The following is a 16,716-nucleotide window of genomic DNA, read 5'->3' on the forward strand; positions in this document are numbered from 1 at the left end:
GCACATTTCTGTATGTCACCCAGCAGATATGGGTGTTTTTTTGTCAACAGCATGTTTTTAATGTCTATTCGGGCGGCTGTAATCTGTGGGTACAAGGATTTCTGTACTTTTTGGGTCAGCCACAGTAATCAGGTATTCTCCGTTTTAAGGCCCTCTGGTTTTTAACTGATTCTTTCCAATGTGTCAGACAGTGTTTTCTTTTTGTTTTTCTTATCATTTGGTTGAGTCTGATAGGGTTTCTCTCCAAGGCCCCTCTGCAGGTGCAGGCTTTGTCATAGCGTGGGTCAGGGTCACTGTCCTTTAGGGGGTTATACAAGTTAAATGCTCTCTTTTAAGCTTTTATTAGTAGTGGGTATCGTCCTAACTCCGCTCTGCATGCGTTATTTGGAGTTTTCCATCGGATGCAGAGAATTACTCTGCAGATTTCTGCATGCAGAGGCTCGATTTGATGTTTGCCTTATTTTGTAAAATCTCAGTTGGCGTGTGGACCCCAGGTGTGGCAGCCATAAAGGGAAATAGGTTCAATAACAGTGTCCAGTATTTTAAGTCAGATTTGAATTGGGATGTCCAGCTTCCTTGCCCTCCTTGTTTTGTCTCTCAGGTCGCTCACAGTTTCTATTTGTGGTTTTGGAGGCTGGGTCTTTTTTTTTTAGAATATCTTTTTTTTTTTTTTTTTGGCTTGGTTAGATTCACTGCCAAGGTCCAGGTTTGGGAGAACTGGTGCAGAAGATCAAGGTGCTGTTGCAGCTTTGGTTGGAGACTGGAGCAAACCGTCTCTGCAGACACCCCAGCTTTGGGGAAAGATCTTTTTTTTCTCCCAGTCTTGACAGAGCAGTCGTTGTTTCTGTACACTGAGTTAATGATATCACAGGTTTTGCCCCCATCACCTCTTTCTAACAGTTCATACAGCAGACCATCATGTCATATTGACTGAAAGGCTTTTTTGAAATCAACACAGCAGGAGAATAATTTTTTTTAAGATAGCAAATAATTAGAAGATAGAGGGGAGGTGATGTGTCCAGTGGTCTTTAATATACACTGTACTGACTTATACTAATTTTATTAAACAGTGGATGGGACTTAATTTCTGCAATGCTGATGCTTTGAAAATATTAGGCTTTCTTTTAACCAGCCATGCCAACGGAGCTCACTGAACTGGATCAAATCAAATTAAATCCAATGGAATCACAGCAAATTAAATCAAATCGAGCCGAGCTGAATCGGGAGAATGAGACCGGTTCAAGCGACATTCATGCAATTAAACTTAACCAGATAATTAAGGTAAAAAAAAAAAAAAAGCCTGGTCTATTACATGAAGCTACAACATGGCAAAGTAAAAACTGAGGAAAGCCTCTGACTGTGTTGACTCAGTGAACATGGAAACATTATGCATGCATTATGCAAATATCACACCTGGATTCCCAAAAAGTAAATCATTACATGAGGTGGACTCTGAACTTCACCTCCTTCATCTCCAAAACACGATATTTTACAACAACCCTTTTGCCCAAAGATGATCAAATATATGTGGAATTTGCAAACAAAAGTTGTGACAAAATAATTATTGCAATATCAGCTGATCTGAAAACAGCTTGTGGCGGCCTTAAGCAGCAGAAACCGAGGCATCTGTCACTTTTGCTTGGCATCTCAGTCACAGTGCATGAATCCATGTTCATAGTCTGTTTTTGCCAATTTGTGTGTTTTGCTTAAGCAACAGTCCTCTCTGTGCTCTGCCAGTAAAAAAAAAAAAAAAAAAAAAAAAAGTGTTTCACAGTGCTAATGAAGCTTCTTTGACCTGAGCTGCATTGAAACTGAATCGAGAGAGACAGATTGTGTGTTTTCTGTTTTTGTTTTCTGTTGAGTTTTACTTACAAGCTTTGGCAAAATTGGTTTGTTGCACAGGCTGTTACTCACACAAAAAAGCACGAGTAAATGAAAAATGAAGTGAGCTGAAACAGAGACAAAGAGTGAGAGAGACAGTGAGGCTGAAAGAAAGAGAGAGAGAGAGAGAGAGAGAGAGAGGACAAGTGAGAGGCACAATGTGAGTCTTGAGAGTGGTGGAGGGAGAGAAAAGGGGTCAATGAGAGAGAGAGAGAGCCTGCAGAGAGAGAGAGAGAGAGAGAGAGAGAGAGAGAGAGAGAGAGAGAGAGAGAGAGAGAGAGAGGCTGACTGGAGTGTGTCAGCTCTCAAACAAACAGAGACAGCTGTAATCCAGCAGCTGCTGCTGGTCACGCTTTTTAACAGCGAGAGGCCCTGCTCCCTCTCTCTCTCGCTCCCTCCCTCCCTCCCTCTCTCTCTCTGAAGAAGAAGAACCAGTTACACAGAGGAGAGAAAGAAAACATTCACCCTGCTTTGTTAACATTCATCCCAGCAGCCCGTTAACCTCGCAGCGCTCCACCCGGCACAGGCCCGCTGACACCAGCAAGCACAAAACCCAAACTCCAAGGATGCAATGTTTTGACGGCAGTTTTCGAATTTCCTCCTTTTTTTTTTTTTTTTTTCAAAACCTCGAACTCCGCATGTCCCGTTCAGCTGGAGAGGAAGTTGGAGGAGCAGGCGTCAAGAAACACAAACCACCAGATGTTTGCAACAGCTAATGATTACGTAACTTTTCCATTCAAAACGTGTGGATGTGAAGGATCATTGCAAAAACTATGCATGTAATGATCAGCCAAGATGAGTTTGTAAATGTGAAAGCAGTGAGGAAGCAGGGTTATTGCATTGGCTTTACATGAACTCATTAACCAGAATTATGCTGTCAATCTGAAACTTAAGTGTGAAAGTGAAGCAAAGATTATAGCAGGTGAATATGAATTATCACTGCAACAGCTGTAAGCAAAGTTTATCCAAATTCATTTTACATTATTCACAGCAAAAAACAAACAAAAACTCATGCAGTTTCATTTTCAGTATTACTTTTTTTTTTTTTTTTTTTTTTTTTTTTACTTCAAAAGGTTTTAAAAAAAGTACCAGTTGGATGAGATAATCCCACTGCAATGTTTATCAACTTGTTTCCAGAATTTTCTTGAATCAAGTGTCATTTTTCTTGCTCCTAGTGGGCCAATCTGCCTTATTCTGCTTTGCTTCAACATATTTATGCTGAATTCTTGGAAACAAGTCTCATTATCTCATCCCAAAGTTTTCCTCACTTTTTTTTTTCTTAAAGAAAACACGATGTTATCACCGAATATGAGACTAAAGGACTTGTTCCACTGTGAAAACTTAGATTTTGAATTCAAAAGGTGTGACCACAAAGGATGTGCAACCACCCCGTGTAATGAATACCACAAGAGAAGCTCAGGCAGTTTCGTTGTTGTCGGCCTGTGAGTCACAGTTCCTTTGCAGAAACAAGCCAGCTGAGTAAGAACAACAGGATGTGGGTGAAGGGAAGGGCGATCAGCCAATCGCATGGGCCAATGACAGTGAAGATTGGGTGTTTGAAATGAAGCAAAGTGAAGAAAATGGGTGAGGACAAAAATATCATTTGCGTGCTCTGCAGTCTTAGCAGGGAGAGGGGCAAAGTTCATCGATTTTTGGTAAAGGATGTGGATGATGACACACCGAAAACATGCAGAAGAAAAGTCCCATCCTTTTGGTGCATTACATTTACATTTTAACCATTTACTTACTGTTTTTATCTGAAGCTTTTAAAAAAAAAGAGGGTGCAGCAGTAAAATGAGCTTCAAATCCTCGATCACCAGCGTCTACCCAGCCAAGCAGAAGTCATGCAAATGCAGTTCAGCCTCTGTCGCCTTGCAAAACTCAAAAATTCCCACCCTAACCCTCAAAGCCACAATGTCATGCCTGTTTCTCCACCCGCGCTGGCTTGTTAAACGCCGTCTTTAACACGAGGCAACAACCTGGGATTTGTCAGTTTACTGTCAGAGTCAACGGGTCAAGCAGCAAACAGGGCAGTGGAGCTGACACCCAGGCTGCAGCTCGGTGCGAGGCTGCCTTTGATCAGGCCTCCGCCCCGCCGCTGCCCGCAGCACCCCGGGGTGGGGCGTCGAACAGGAAGGAGCAGCACCGAGCTGGGGTGAGGAGGGCCATTTGCATAGAAAAGGTCGTTTTTGCAGGGTGTTGGTGTTGTTGGTTTGATATTCCATCTCAGCACCCAAAATGTAGCCCGAAAAGAGGTAAATCAACATCACTAACACTACAGTTCCTGGGCACCAAATCAAAACTGCAATCAGTAATGTAACTCCAGGAATTACCCAGAATCACAGATGTATGCAGATTGTGTTGCCATGTCTGAGCTATAACTCAAAGACTTTATTCATATAGCATTTGTCATAAAAATACATGTAACACAAAGTGCTTCACACAATAAAACAATAAAACACAACTCCCCCTCACACACAAACACACACACCTCTTTCAAAAAAAAAAAAAAACAAACAAAAAAAAAACACACACACAATAAAACACAATAAACAAACACAATAAAAACAGGAAGTGAGGAAATGCTGTCAGAAATCTCAGCAATTTGCAGAGACCAAAGACCTTTAAGAAGTAGATAAAGTTCAGGGTAGCGAGAAAAAAAAGAGAAAATGAATAAACAACTAAACAAAACATCCAAAAAGTAAATGAATGGTTAAGAGGGCAAGATAAAACAATAAAATACCAAAAGAGAGAAGTGAGAAGAGAAGAGAAGAAATTGAAGAAATAGAGTAAAATCTGAAAGTAAAAGGTTGGGTAATCAAAAGAAATCAATCCAGAAAATAAAGGGATGGACTAAAAGACCATCAGATGGGTTTGTTTCTTGATCTCATCATCATCATCATCATCATCATCATGGTCAAATTCATATCTCACATGGGTCCATGATCAGAGTAGATTCTTTTATTTTAAGTGACAAACCTGTGATCTCTAAGCATCATCCACTTCGGCTGAGTTGAGACGAAGACGATGATGCAAAGGCAACATTTTAAGGAATACAAATATTTCCAGTTATAGCCAATAATTGGTGCCAGTGGTGACTTTTCTGTAATTGAATCATAATCCCAGATACTTTTTGGAGTCCACCTCTGTTTTGACTGTCTTTTGTATAATCGCTTTTTTTTCCTTGTTTTTTTTTTTTTTTTTTTTCCTGCTGTAACTGAATTACTGGATTAACATTCAAACCATGTGACAATCAACTGATGCAGCCACTTATTTTCTAGTAAACATGTTTGTATATGTCGTATATATTCTCTCAAGGAGCTGGGGAATGTATTGAATCAAGTTCAACTGAGTCATGTTCTGGTCTGATCATTTTCTCCTGGCAGATTTGCATGGTGGCCTCAGGTTTTCACTTGGCTGGATTGGTAGGAAAACTATGATTTAGATTTTTTTTTCCCTCCAGGACACACTAAAAGTCTCATCTGCATTTTAAACCAACTGTCGGAGGGAAAGGAAGCTCATCTTGAAAGGCTCTGGAAGTGTCTCACAACTTGAAGGTGTGAGGCCCCCCAAAACCTCAGCAGCCGTCTTGCTCAAACAAAGGCTGCAACATCATACGAATGGCGCTGCCCCGTTGACAAGTACATGTAAGAACCACAAATTAAAAAGAAAAAGCAGCTGAAAAAAACCTCAGCAGCTGAAGCAAGAGCTTTGTCTCCTGACAAGGCTCGCAAACTTTTAACTACATATGGAAATTTGTCAAAATACCACAGCTTCTCTTCCTTTATGCAGCGGAAAACTACCCAAATCTAATCACAAAGTGTGTTATGTACGTTGACTAAAGTGATACTTGTTTCAGCTAGAAACAGTTGGCCATAAATAGTCTTTAGACCTCAAAAGGTGGAATGCAAACAAAAGCTTGCCCACAAGGCTGTTGGGAAACTCTGCAGGATTTCAAACTTTGGTTGTGCGCCAGGAGGAGGGACTTCTATAACCTCGTATACGCTCCGTCACGTGTTCGCTGCACGTGGCTCTCCCGTTGTTTTTTTTCCCTCCAACATACTGCTGACCTCCTGTCAGGACAAGTCAGGGAAAACGGCTGGCTCCCATGCGTTGCATTCCCCTGCAGGGCTGGTCCCCTCTGCAGAAAGGAATGTGTGTGTGTGTGTGTGTGTGTGGGCACGTGCTACAGCAGAAAAGCCAGTCCCAGGCTGGCTGGAGCGGGAGGATTTGAAAAACAGGAAGAGCTCTGTGTATAACACGACAGGCGGGGAACTTGTGTCCTTGCAGTGCAGAACAGAAAACCAGAGAAGAAAAAAAATAAATGTGCTTTTCATCAAGGCCAAAGGTGGCAAACGTTTAGACTGGAGCCTGAACATTTGAAGACGAGTCCAGACCATAAAACAGTGAAAAATCTGATTTACAAGTTGGAAAAAAGAAACAGTGACACCATTACACTTGCATCAGCTCTTTATTTCAGCAGCTCCCCCATGAGCCTGCACCAAAATTCAAGACACCCCACTCATTAACTGAAAATTACTCTGCAAAAGGACATTTTTCCTCTTAAAAAAAAAAAAAAGTAAAAAAATAACAAAACAAAAGAGGGACTCAAAGCAAAACAAGGCATTTTCTTAAAAATGAAAAACCCTTCTCACACTTGCTGACCTGCAGCATTTGGAAAAAAAAATCTCACTGCAAAGTTAACAGGTAGTTTGCTTTGGTATCTTCTGGTATAAAAATAATAATTAAAAAAAAAAAAAAAAAGACAAAGTCAAATTGCAACTGACCAGGCAGGAAAAAAAAAAAAAGCGCTGTATCACTCTTATACATTTTATAAATGGTCTTTAAAAATATCCAATTTTAAACTTTCACTTGCATCTTGGGGAAATGTAGTGGCAGGGACAGGCAAACTATTCACACTCATATCAAACCAACTTTTAACAAGGGGTTAACACAATTCATATAAAACTCAAAATAAAAAAATAAAATAAAAAAAAAAGCACCTCACCATTTCACGGTATTAACTTAAGTGCTTAAATAAGGTGGGACTCAAATACAAAAGAAAAGAAAAAAAAAAACGTCCAGTGAGGAGACTGAAAGACAAACTTGGCAGTGTGGTTTTGTGGTTAGACTGTAATATTGCGATCTGGCAGTGACCTGTGCTGTATCAACAACATGAAACATTAAATGTATAACAGCAAGTATGCCCAAGTGGTTTCAAAAACTGTCACATTTTCTGAAGTCAAGTGTTTCACCACCACCAACGTGCCATTCCCTCGTATTTGCATAAATATTGAACTTTGCTATAGTTGCATGAAACTTGGGGACTTGGTGAAACCTCCAACTCTTGGCACAATCCCACAGATAATCCCTCAGGCTCCGTGAGGCAGGTGGACTCGACGCTGTGTGTGTCGGGGGCGGGGGGGAGGCCGAAATGTTCAGTGGGAGGCGGCGGCGCTCATAGGTTCTTCAGGCGGCTGTACAGGTCTCTCTTGCTGCGCTCGCCGGCCCAGGTGCGACTCTTGAGGCGACACTTCCTCAGGTCCTCCTTGAAGTCCTCGTGGTGCATGGGCCGGTAGGACTGGGGGTCACACTGAGCCTTTGGGAGAGAAGAGCAAGACGGGTTCAAACTGCTGAAGAAACAGCTATGGGTTTTATTGAAAAAAAAAGACAGCCAACAAAAATTGGCGAGACTGATCAATACCTTACAAAATGCTTCATAGGAATTAAAAAAAATCGAAACAAATGACCATGAAAATAGGCAACTTAAGTCCTTGTTTGACCAAATGCTAAATTTTTAAACAGATTGGTCGGTTGCAGCATCTCCTTGTTTGAGATAGATCCAAAATGTCTAAAATGAATAAATGTATTATTCACTTGAACAGAGAAAAATAGTTACATAAAAATCTGCATTGTCTATTTGCATAAGTAGTTGTGCTGTGATGTTGTGCTGTGACACCAGACTGCAGGTTTTACTACTTTGCTTTTTGTGGCCGACAGCTGGCGTGCAATCCAAACGCTCACCTGGAAATGAGGGAAGAATTCCTTGTACCCTCCCTTGAGGATGTAGAGTTCGGGGTAGTGGAGTTTGGGATAGTCGTTCATGGCGCGGTCTCGCTCCCTGACGAAGCGGCACATGCGAGGGCCGCGCTCCGAGGAGAACTCGCAGTGGAAGATGATGAGGATGCGTTTGTCCGGGGAGGACGGGGTGATGGGGGTTTTGAGGAGAAAGTCCTCCGCCTGCCCCTCCTCATGCAGGTTCAGAGCTCCCTGAGATCACAGCACACGAAACCCGTCATTTAAAATACACAGCATATCAACATGCAGCCACCAAGTGAGGATATTTACACATCAGTGTCATAAAAACAAGCATTTTCAATCAGATACACACCTTGATGTGTCCTCCCTCAAACTCGTAGGGGTAGCGACAGTCGATTACGATGATGCGTTCGACCATGTGATTGAACTGGCCGTTGAGAGCGGCCACCATCTGAAAACCACAAATGGGACACATGAGTCACATTTCTAAATAACAGAAACAATGCAATTAATTATGTATTTGATTGAATAAGAAACAGACAAATTCAGCAGAACAGCCTTTACTCACAATCTCTGAGGTAATGTATTTGAGGTCCTGGTGTTTACCCTCCACGGTGGGTAGTACGAAAGGCTAAACATAAAACAAAGAAGTTACATTAGGAGCGTAACTCATGACACAAGCATTAAGACAGGAACCTCGGCTAAAAATTGGATTCTCTTAACCCCCTCTCACCTTTGTGAAATCTCCTATCAGGTCCTTGGCACCTTCCTCACAGTCCAGCAGCTTCTCGATGTCTGTCTGACAGAAGGACTTGGACCTCTGGACCAGGGAGCAGGCCTGGGAGAAGAGAGGAAAAGAGTTGAGAAACAGGGGCAAACGCCGAGAAAACAGGAAGCACTTAAGACTGATTCTTAGTCAAAAGGGCAGAGCCGGTGTTAATTTGAGAAAAACAAACTTTGTTCTTTCATCTAATCTCAACACTCTGTCTGGACACAAAGGGCCATAAAGTGACAGCTGACACAATGTCAGCCATCAGTCCACTAGTTTAGACTGTAGCCTCAAGTTGTTGACTGGACCTAAATTCTCTCAAAGTCTTGTCTACCTTTGATCCCACTTGAAAAACCACTTAACCTGCACAAGTCAAGTAGTAAACTTGCTAAAAATGTAGTTCAAGCTGCCAACTTGAACACAACCAGTACCAGTACTATGTTCCAAATACACATATGGATAATTAACTGATTAGCATTAAATGATCTCTGAATACAGTGTCACAAGGGGCTTAACTTATTCTTATCAGATCAAATGGAGTCAAGTAGAAATACTGTTGTTAAATGAAGCCACAGGTATTACATCAAACAGTCTTAATTTTGATAAATTCCAGAAATTTATCACAACGATCTCATTTGTTACAGTAAGGTATCACAAGTAATTTGTGTGCTAGATAAATATTTGAAATGCTCCTTCAAATTCACTGGTCAGTGACTTATGCTGCTGATTTTCACTGCCAACTGACCATCCGCGGGGATTCGGCGTCTTGCTCCAGGGTGCTGACTTGTGTTCCTGCCAGGCTGCGCCGCCTCTTCACCCTGACAGGAGTGTTTTCGTCTCTGGGGCAGTCGGGGCGCTTCACCGGGTGGCGGGACACTGGACTGGGCATGGAGGGGGAGCGAAACAGGCCGCGCGGCCGACAGCGGATCACAGGCTAGTGAAAGGGAAACACAAATTCTCTTGGTCACTTCATCTACATTTTCAGCCTCTAGTGGGCATTTTTAACCCACAAATAAAGATGCATGTGAATTAAGCACCAACATGCAGTTTAACAAGAAATAAACAGCTTAATGTTTAAAGGTCCGTCAGGATAAAGACTTGAATATGACTTTTGTCTTTCCTTTGAGGGGCAAAGCTAAATTTTAGCATCATCTCACAAAAAGAGGTAAAGAAAAAAGACTCAAGGAGAAATCAGACGATGCAACTCTGAGTGAAATTTGTGGCACCTCTCATACACTTCCACTGATGTGTGTGTGAATGCTGAATCCAAAAAAAACTGTAGTTTACAAAGCCAATGTGCATCTTTCATGGGAATATGTCACTAAGTTTAGATGCTTTTGTTTTGTGTGGACCAGCAAACAGCCAATGACTTGGTCTGTTATGAAGCCATTATTTGTTTTGCTCAGATTACATTAGCCAGCAATTAAGTCTGAGTACGTGCAAAGACTCAAGGCACACTGTACAAAACTGAGGTTGTGTTTCAAAAGCTACAGACCAGCATGACAAGAGGCCCTTATTGATTTACCTGCCAAACACATTTTTCCAGCATTTGGTGCTTTGTGGATGCCAGTTCTGGACTGTGTACAAGTCTAAATGAACTTTTTGGATACTATCCTTCAAATGCCACTTTCATCAGCACAACAAAGAGGCCTGCAGGTTTCCACAGTGCTACCTTTTTAATGCTGTGTATTCAAAATTAAAAAAAAAAAAAAAAAAAACACACTAGCCACACACTGCAAGGGGCTCAGCTTGGAAAAGTAGGAATGCACGGCTAAAATTATTGTAGGTGCCCATAAACAGAACCTTCTCGTCTTGTTGCTTGGGACAAACTTCCACCACAGAGCCGCTGTTTAGCAGGCAAACTTACAGAGTCGTCTTCTTTACTGCTGGACACCAGTGGGGCATTGAGCAAGCTGTCCATTCCTACGGGCATCCCAGAGTTGTTCTGTGGATGGAAATGAGGTGTTGACAGAAAACTGTTCAGACAAAGTATTTTGAACGTGAAGCAGATTTTTGTAACAATTTTCCCCACTGCAGAGACATAATTCAGGTTATCTCAGAATGTTCTGGATGCAATTCCCCATTCTTCCCCATTTTTTTCTTTATCTGAATTGTTTGACAGTCCCTGATGAGGGATACTTCCACAATTCCTCACCTCAAGGTTGTCGTCCAGTACGTCCAGGAAGCCGTCATCATCGTCGTCAGTCAGGGAGCAGGTGAGTGAGGAACGTCTGAGGAACATGGGGCTGTTGTCACAAAATTCAAGCCGCTGGGCAGGAGGAGGGGAAAGCTGAACAAGAAAAAAAAAGAGAACAGATAAACAAGAGGATTGGACTCCAACCAAACACACTGTGGGACTGCATCACAACCTTGTGTACCAAGAGAAAAAGTGACTCACGGGGTTAAAAATTTTTTTTTTAGGCTATTCAGATACACCCTGAAAACAAAGAGGGGCTGATGTAAATCAATGCCACAAATCCCTTAGGTCTCTGCTGGCTGTAAGCACTGCACAAAAACCTCTATACTGAAACTCAACAGTGTAATATACTTAGAGTGAGGTCAGGCTGTTCTCAGTACTTTGTCTGTCAGTATCTACCATTGTTCATTTCTGCATCAATGCCACTGATAAAATTCTTGTGCATGTATTTTTGGTGAAAAGTGATTTTATCCTGAGTAAAAAGGCAGGGGTTCACATACCATGAGGGCTGGTGCCGAGTTGGGTCGGCGGGCGAAGGTGTCCTTTGACTCGCCGCTGGTGAAGGAGCGCATGCGGCACCGCGACACTGGCACGGTTGGTTTCTTGAATTCAAAGACCTCCTGCAGATAAAAATCAATACATGTGAATCAAAGTTCACTTAGCTGAGGCATGTCAACGTTTGAATTTCTCTAGACAACATAGGAAAACAGGACACTCATCTGCCCTCCATCATAACACAAGAACACTAATTTGTTGCCGGGCATAATTTTGTATTTGCAGCGACTCATCATCTGTACCCACCATTAAATTAGGGACAGGAAGACCTAAGCATCCTGTAGGATTCTTAATCTCCTTTTGAACATAAGATACAGGTCGCCACTGGATTTTAATATTAGCACTGCACATGAAAGCTACAGTCAGAAAAATGGGGACTCATGTTAAGACAAATGATGCCCTTGCCATGGCAACGCATCTGCTTCCTGAATATTATCCATTGCACCAATTAGTTAGTTGCTTAACAACAGTATTAAAATGATTCTACAGCAGCTATTTCTCATTCAAGAATGTAGATTCAAATGAAAATGTGAGTTCAGCTAATTCCAATTCTAAGAAAGTCACTTTTTTTCCCTTCAGTGACTGACTGATGAACACAAACAAGTTGCACGACTGACCTCTGGCATGTTCTCTTTGTTGTCACATTCGGAGGTGGAGGCAGTCATTTGGGAAGGTCGTCGGCCAAATATACCGTAGCGCTCAGAGTCTGTTTCCTGTCTCTTCAGTGCCGGGCTGAAACCCAGGAGCTGGGGCTGGGAAGAGACAGGCAGCTCGTTAAGGGAGGCTCAACACAAACAGTATGGTGCCGGGTTTACACAGGAAGATGTCTGGAACCGATTCAACATCAAAACTGCCCTTGACAAAAAAACAGTTCAAATTTATGATGTTATTTTGATGTAACTAAACCATTTTTTTATAATCTCAGTTGCACAAATCCCATGTGCCTCCTGTGTTTCATTTTTATTTCAAAATTTTATCTCCGTCTGCCCTGACCATCAACCAATAACATTTAAAAATAACCTGTACACGGAATATATTGCTGTAAAAAAATGAGACAAATCAACTTACTGGTAATGAGTTGATCCTTCGAATTGGCATCTTACTGTAATTGAAGGAGGGGAAAGGGAGGTCAGCACAGCACAATCAATAGGCAGACACGCTCATTTAGTTTGAGGAGTGAAACACTCCCTTGAGAGCAATACTGTTCAAACAGGGAGGGGTGATAACAAACCATCAGTTAATGATTATTAGGTTACTGACTGCAAAGCATGCCGATAGCAACCTACCTGTTGACCACTCTGCTGGACTGCTGAATGGCCTTTTCAAATCTGTAAAAGAGAAAACAGTCATCAGTAAACATCTGAAAAGAGAATTCACCGTACAACATATAGAAATCTTTCCAATAAACCCTGATGAGCAGAAGTGGCCAGGCCAGCGTTACCAGTCAGAGTGCATGGATGGCACGTCGCGCCCATAAACTAACCAAGACAAAGAACCAGGAGCTCTATACAGAGTCTGAGATGAATAGTCGGGCAGGAGGAAGTTGGATGAACACATAAAAGGAAAGAGGTGGTCTTTGGACTGAAGCAATGCCCACCTGTATGCTAAACAAGTAAGGAGAGGAGTTCAGTGTGCAGCTCAGGGGGGAAGGGAGGGCAGGAGTGGGATGCAGAGATCAGCTAATCTACCATATGCCTGCTGGAACCAACGCCGCCAAAACCCTTTTCTGCAAGAGCCCTTTGTTTGCCAGGGGGGAGTGTGTCTCATTCAATGGAAAGCGGCGGAAGGGGGGGTTTAAGAGTAACGGGGCACCCCCGTTTCAATAGCTCTGACATAGAAAAAACTCCAGCCCCCCACTTTTCCCCAGTGCATAGGAAGAGTGTGCCAAAAACCAGAGGGGGTGGGCTATCATTAAACCCGAGTGTGGGGCATCTCCTCCCCCAGCATGACAAACTCCTAGCAACCCAACAGCTGTAAGGTGGGTGAATGAGGTCTTGCAAAGGAACTCAGACATCAGATGTTGGCAGATGTCTGCAGAGACATTTGCCCAACTGAAAAGTAAAATGGCCACCCAGGATTAGGCAGCTGTTGATGGGCAATCCTGCTGGTCAAGATAACAATGCTGAATACAGCTGCTTGCCTTAAGTTTCATTTTGACCAGCAAACAGTCTTCTAGTAAAAGAGGAACTTGTTCTTGCTGTAATAAAGCAAGATATCTGAGCAGCGGCTGAATCAATTAAATCAATCATTATCTTCGGCATGTACATTGTATTTTAACCGTGTAGCCCTTCAGATAAAGGCTTTTCTCACCCATTTGAGTGCCTGTACCCAGATTTGTGCCACTTTTTACTCATTTGTGATCATAAGTTTGCTCTTTTCTCCAGCAGTTAGTTACACAAGAAGCTTTCCCACTACCCCTTCTTTTCCCCCTTTTAATGTGCTGATCTTGGAAACTACCTTTCCCTTGTTAAGATGCAGTATTTTATGTCATGTGTTAATGAAACCATGACAAGGACAACATGACCATTAAACAGCCAGTCAAAAATTAATCAGCCACATAACACTATTCCATAAAATCCAGCACGCCTAGTGACAATAAGAAAGTTAAGCTGGTATACCTCATTTGCTAATCTGATTAAAGAAAATGAGTGGAGCAGTTATCTTAAGGCCAACGGTAGAGGCATTAATCCCATAACCCAGCAGATGAGAATGGTGCTTGGCTCAGCTGAACCCAAGCGTTGGGTGGGGGTGGCTGGGTGGGGGGCTCGAAGAGGGGCACCGCTTGCAATCTGATTGATTGGAACAGACAAGAGGAGGACAGCGCAAACTTACGTGTCTTCTATATCGTCGGCATCCATGGGGCTGGGGGGGTCCATGCCGAGGCCTGAAGGAAGAAAACATTTTAACCACAGATCAATACTTCCACCAGGTGGCACAGCACAGGATGACAGTGGCTGGCAAAAGTGCACACTCTTCTATTTTAATAGGGGAATATACTGTAATTTAAATTAATTTGTCTTAGAAAGTAATTACAGGGGAGTGTTCTGGTGCAGCCACAGGGTATAGAAAGCAGAATACCCTGGTAAAACACATGGCCACATCTAAATAAGGTGGACCCAAGTATGAAAAAGAGTACAATAGGGTTAAGCTTGGGGTTGCAGGCAGATAGTGGGGCCCACAACTCCCTAATGAATCAATTTGCAAAGACAACAGGAGGGGGGGGGCTCACCAGCATCAGATGAGGCGTCAGAAGCAAAGGAGGGGATCTTCACAAGGGGCACATTCTTTTTCCTTTTGGGGGTATCACATTGGCTGTGGAGGAGGGGGTTGGAAAGGATGAGCACACAAATGAAGACGTGAACACTAAACCGCAGTTGGAGGAAATTAACCAGGATTTCTCCATAGCTTAGGAACAACAGCAGCTGCGGAGGAATTAATACAAGACTGAGAATATTACCCTCCGAGTCCGGCGAGGTTGTTCATGTTAAGAGCCAAATTGGTGACAGGGGAGAGCACAGTCGCGGGTCCGGGGGAGTAAAGAGTCCTGATGCAATGCGAGGTCTTGGCACCCAGCTCGGGCAGCGACAGCGAGGCGAGCCCGGGGATCCCGTCGGGCCTGCTCTTCAGGTGGCCGCTCATGGGGCTGGTGAAGCCAAAAACCTTATCGGATTCCATTTTTTTGTTTTTTAAAAAAAAAAATCTCCCAATTTATAAAACAAACACTGCAGATGGAACTGCACAGTGGCGGGTTTTAGTTGAGTGTTAGGTCCGGAGGCTGCAAACTTTCTGGTCCAAACTGGGAAGCTAACCCGGAAGCTATCCAGTTAGCCGGCGACAAAAAGCTTTAGGGATACATTTCCAGAATAAATACGATGCGAAACACCGGCGGGAAGTTAGTCGGTGATTCCGTGTGCACGAAAACCTGAAGTCAGTCTTGCTCACTCGGCTACAGCCGCATAGTTGTTGTTTGTGTCAGAGAGCTGCGGCACAGCGTTCTCCTCCTCTGACAGCCCCTGGTTTCTGAGAAAAAGGCAAAGCAGCAGCTCGTATTTATGTTCAAAATAGAAGCTCAGGAGCGGCAATCTTGTAGCCAATCAGCGAGGTTGTTACATCCGGCCGGCCAATCAGAGCGCGCTGCGCCGGCCTTCTTTTGTCCTCTCACCGGATGGAGGAGGATGGAGGAGGACGTGACACAATCCTTTAAAATTTTCATTTTTTTTTTTTTTAATATATCTCAGCTATCTTTGTTCTCAGGACCCTAAACCCTGGGCTGTATCTTTATGACTGAAAAAAAAAAAAAAACAACATATATTTAACTGAACATATAGACACATTCGTTTTCATTTTGTTTAAAATAAAAAAAAAAAAAAAATACCCCATTATCTTTTTTAAAACAGGGACATGTTGAGTCATGTGCTGTGGAAAGCAACACAGATTATTTGCATAATTTTCCTAGTAGTTTACTCATTAGTGGATGCATATGTGCTCAGGGACAGGAAAAAAAAAAACAGAGAGAGATTTCCTTTAGAAGTTATGACATAAGTTGAGACAAAATATTTAACTTAAAATCATGTGGGTTGAGTAGTGTAATGTTTCGTCATCTCACGCTCTGTGTTATCTTTGCAGACCCTGGTACAGCACATTGCCTGTGGCTGTCACGGCAACTGAACCCCCTGTTTGCCTCCCCCACAGTGACTCAGACAAAAAGTTGAGTTTTCACCTCTGTAACAGGGTGAAATGAGGAGAGCTGCTGAAAAACAAGCCTTCCCATCTGTCTCTATCTCACACACACACACACTCACACACACCACTCCACTCTCTCTCTACCCCTCTCTGTCTCTCTGAATTTATGTTAAATTTATGAATGTCCTGGAAGCTGTGGAATGCAGTATGTATGTAGGGAGACTGCGGTCTAACTGAACTGCATACTAAAACCCTCGCTGTGCTTGGTACCTCTGCTAGCTCAGTAGTTTTTTTTTTTTTTTTTTTTTTGAATATTCAGTTTTGCTCTTGCTTCTTGCGTGCATGCATGTATGCGTGTGTGGTTAGTGTGTGCGTGGGCGTAGTTGAGTTTTTGATGTGTTTTCTGCTCTGTTTTTTCCTCTGTCTTGTTCCATTTCAGATCATCACAAGCCAGAATATCTCTTTTTAACTCTGTGTCCTCCCAGGCAATAAATTCCCAACTCAATTGAGATGGAGTGGAAACACGATGGCTCACATGTCAGCATTTCTTTTTTTTTTTTTTTTTTTCTGAAGGAGGGAAACGAAACAATAG

General features: G+C 42.7%; 1 protein-coding gene across 1 annotated transcript; it reads right to left on the reverse strand.

Annotated features, from left to right (window-relative positions):
* Positions 1–6,333: 6,333 nt before the first annotated feature.
* Positions 6,334–15,451, reverse strand: cdc25b (cell division cycle 25B). The gene is made up of 15 exons (XM_030045270.1): positions 14,899–15,451; positions 14,671–14,753; positions 14,274–14,325; positions 12,728–12,769; positions 12,510–12,543; positions 12,059–12,193; positions 11,387–11,506; positions 10,845–10,979; positions 10,557–10,634; positions 9,435–9,623; positions 8,654–8,758; positions 8,489–8,551; positions 8,273–8,371; positions 7,906–8,151; positions 6,334–7,480 (listed from the first exon to the last, which is right to left on the reverse strand). The coding sequence occupies exons 1-15, from the start codon at positions 15,114–15,116 to the stop codon at positions 7,340–7,342; spliced, it is 1,740 nt and encodes a 579-aa protein (XP_029901130.1). The 5' UTR covers positions 15,117–15,451; the 3' UTR covers positions 6,334–7,339.
* Positions 15,452–16,716: the final 1,265 nt, after the last annotated feature.

Source organism: Myripristis murdjan, chromosome 22 (genome assembly GCF_902150065.1).
Source record: "Myripristis murdjan chromosome 22, fMyrMur1.1, whole genome shotgun sequence".
Classification (NCBI taxonomy): Eukaryota; Metazoa; Chordata; class Actinopteri; order Holocentriformes; family Holocentridae; genus Myripristis; species Myripristis murdjan.

Excerpts from the sequence above, each read along its gene's own strand:
- cdc25b (XM_030045270.1), bottom strand. The coding sequence starts at position 15,116 with ATGGAATCCGATAAGGTTTTTGGCTTCACCAGCCCCATGAGCGGCCAC. Across the intron at positions 14,754-14,898 it reads AACCTCGCCGGACTCGGAGG|CCAATGTGATACCCCCAAAA; the intron begins GTAATATTCTCA and ends CCTCCTCCACAG. Across the intron at positions 12,770-14,273 it reads GCCGACGATATAGAAGACAC|ATTTGAAAAGGCCATTCAGC; the intron begins GTAAGTTTGCGC and ends TCTCTTTTACAG.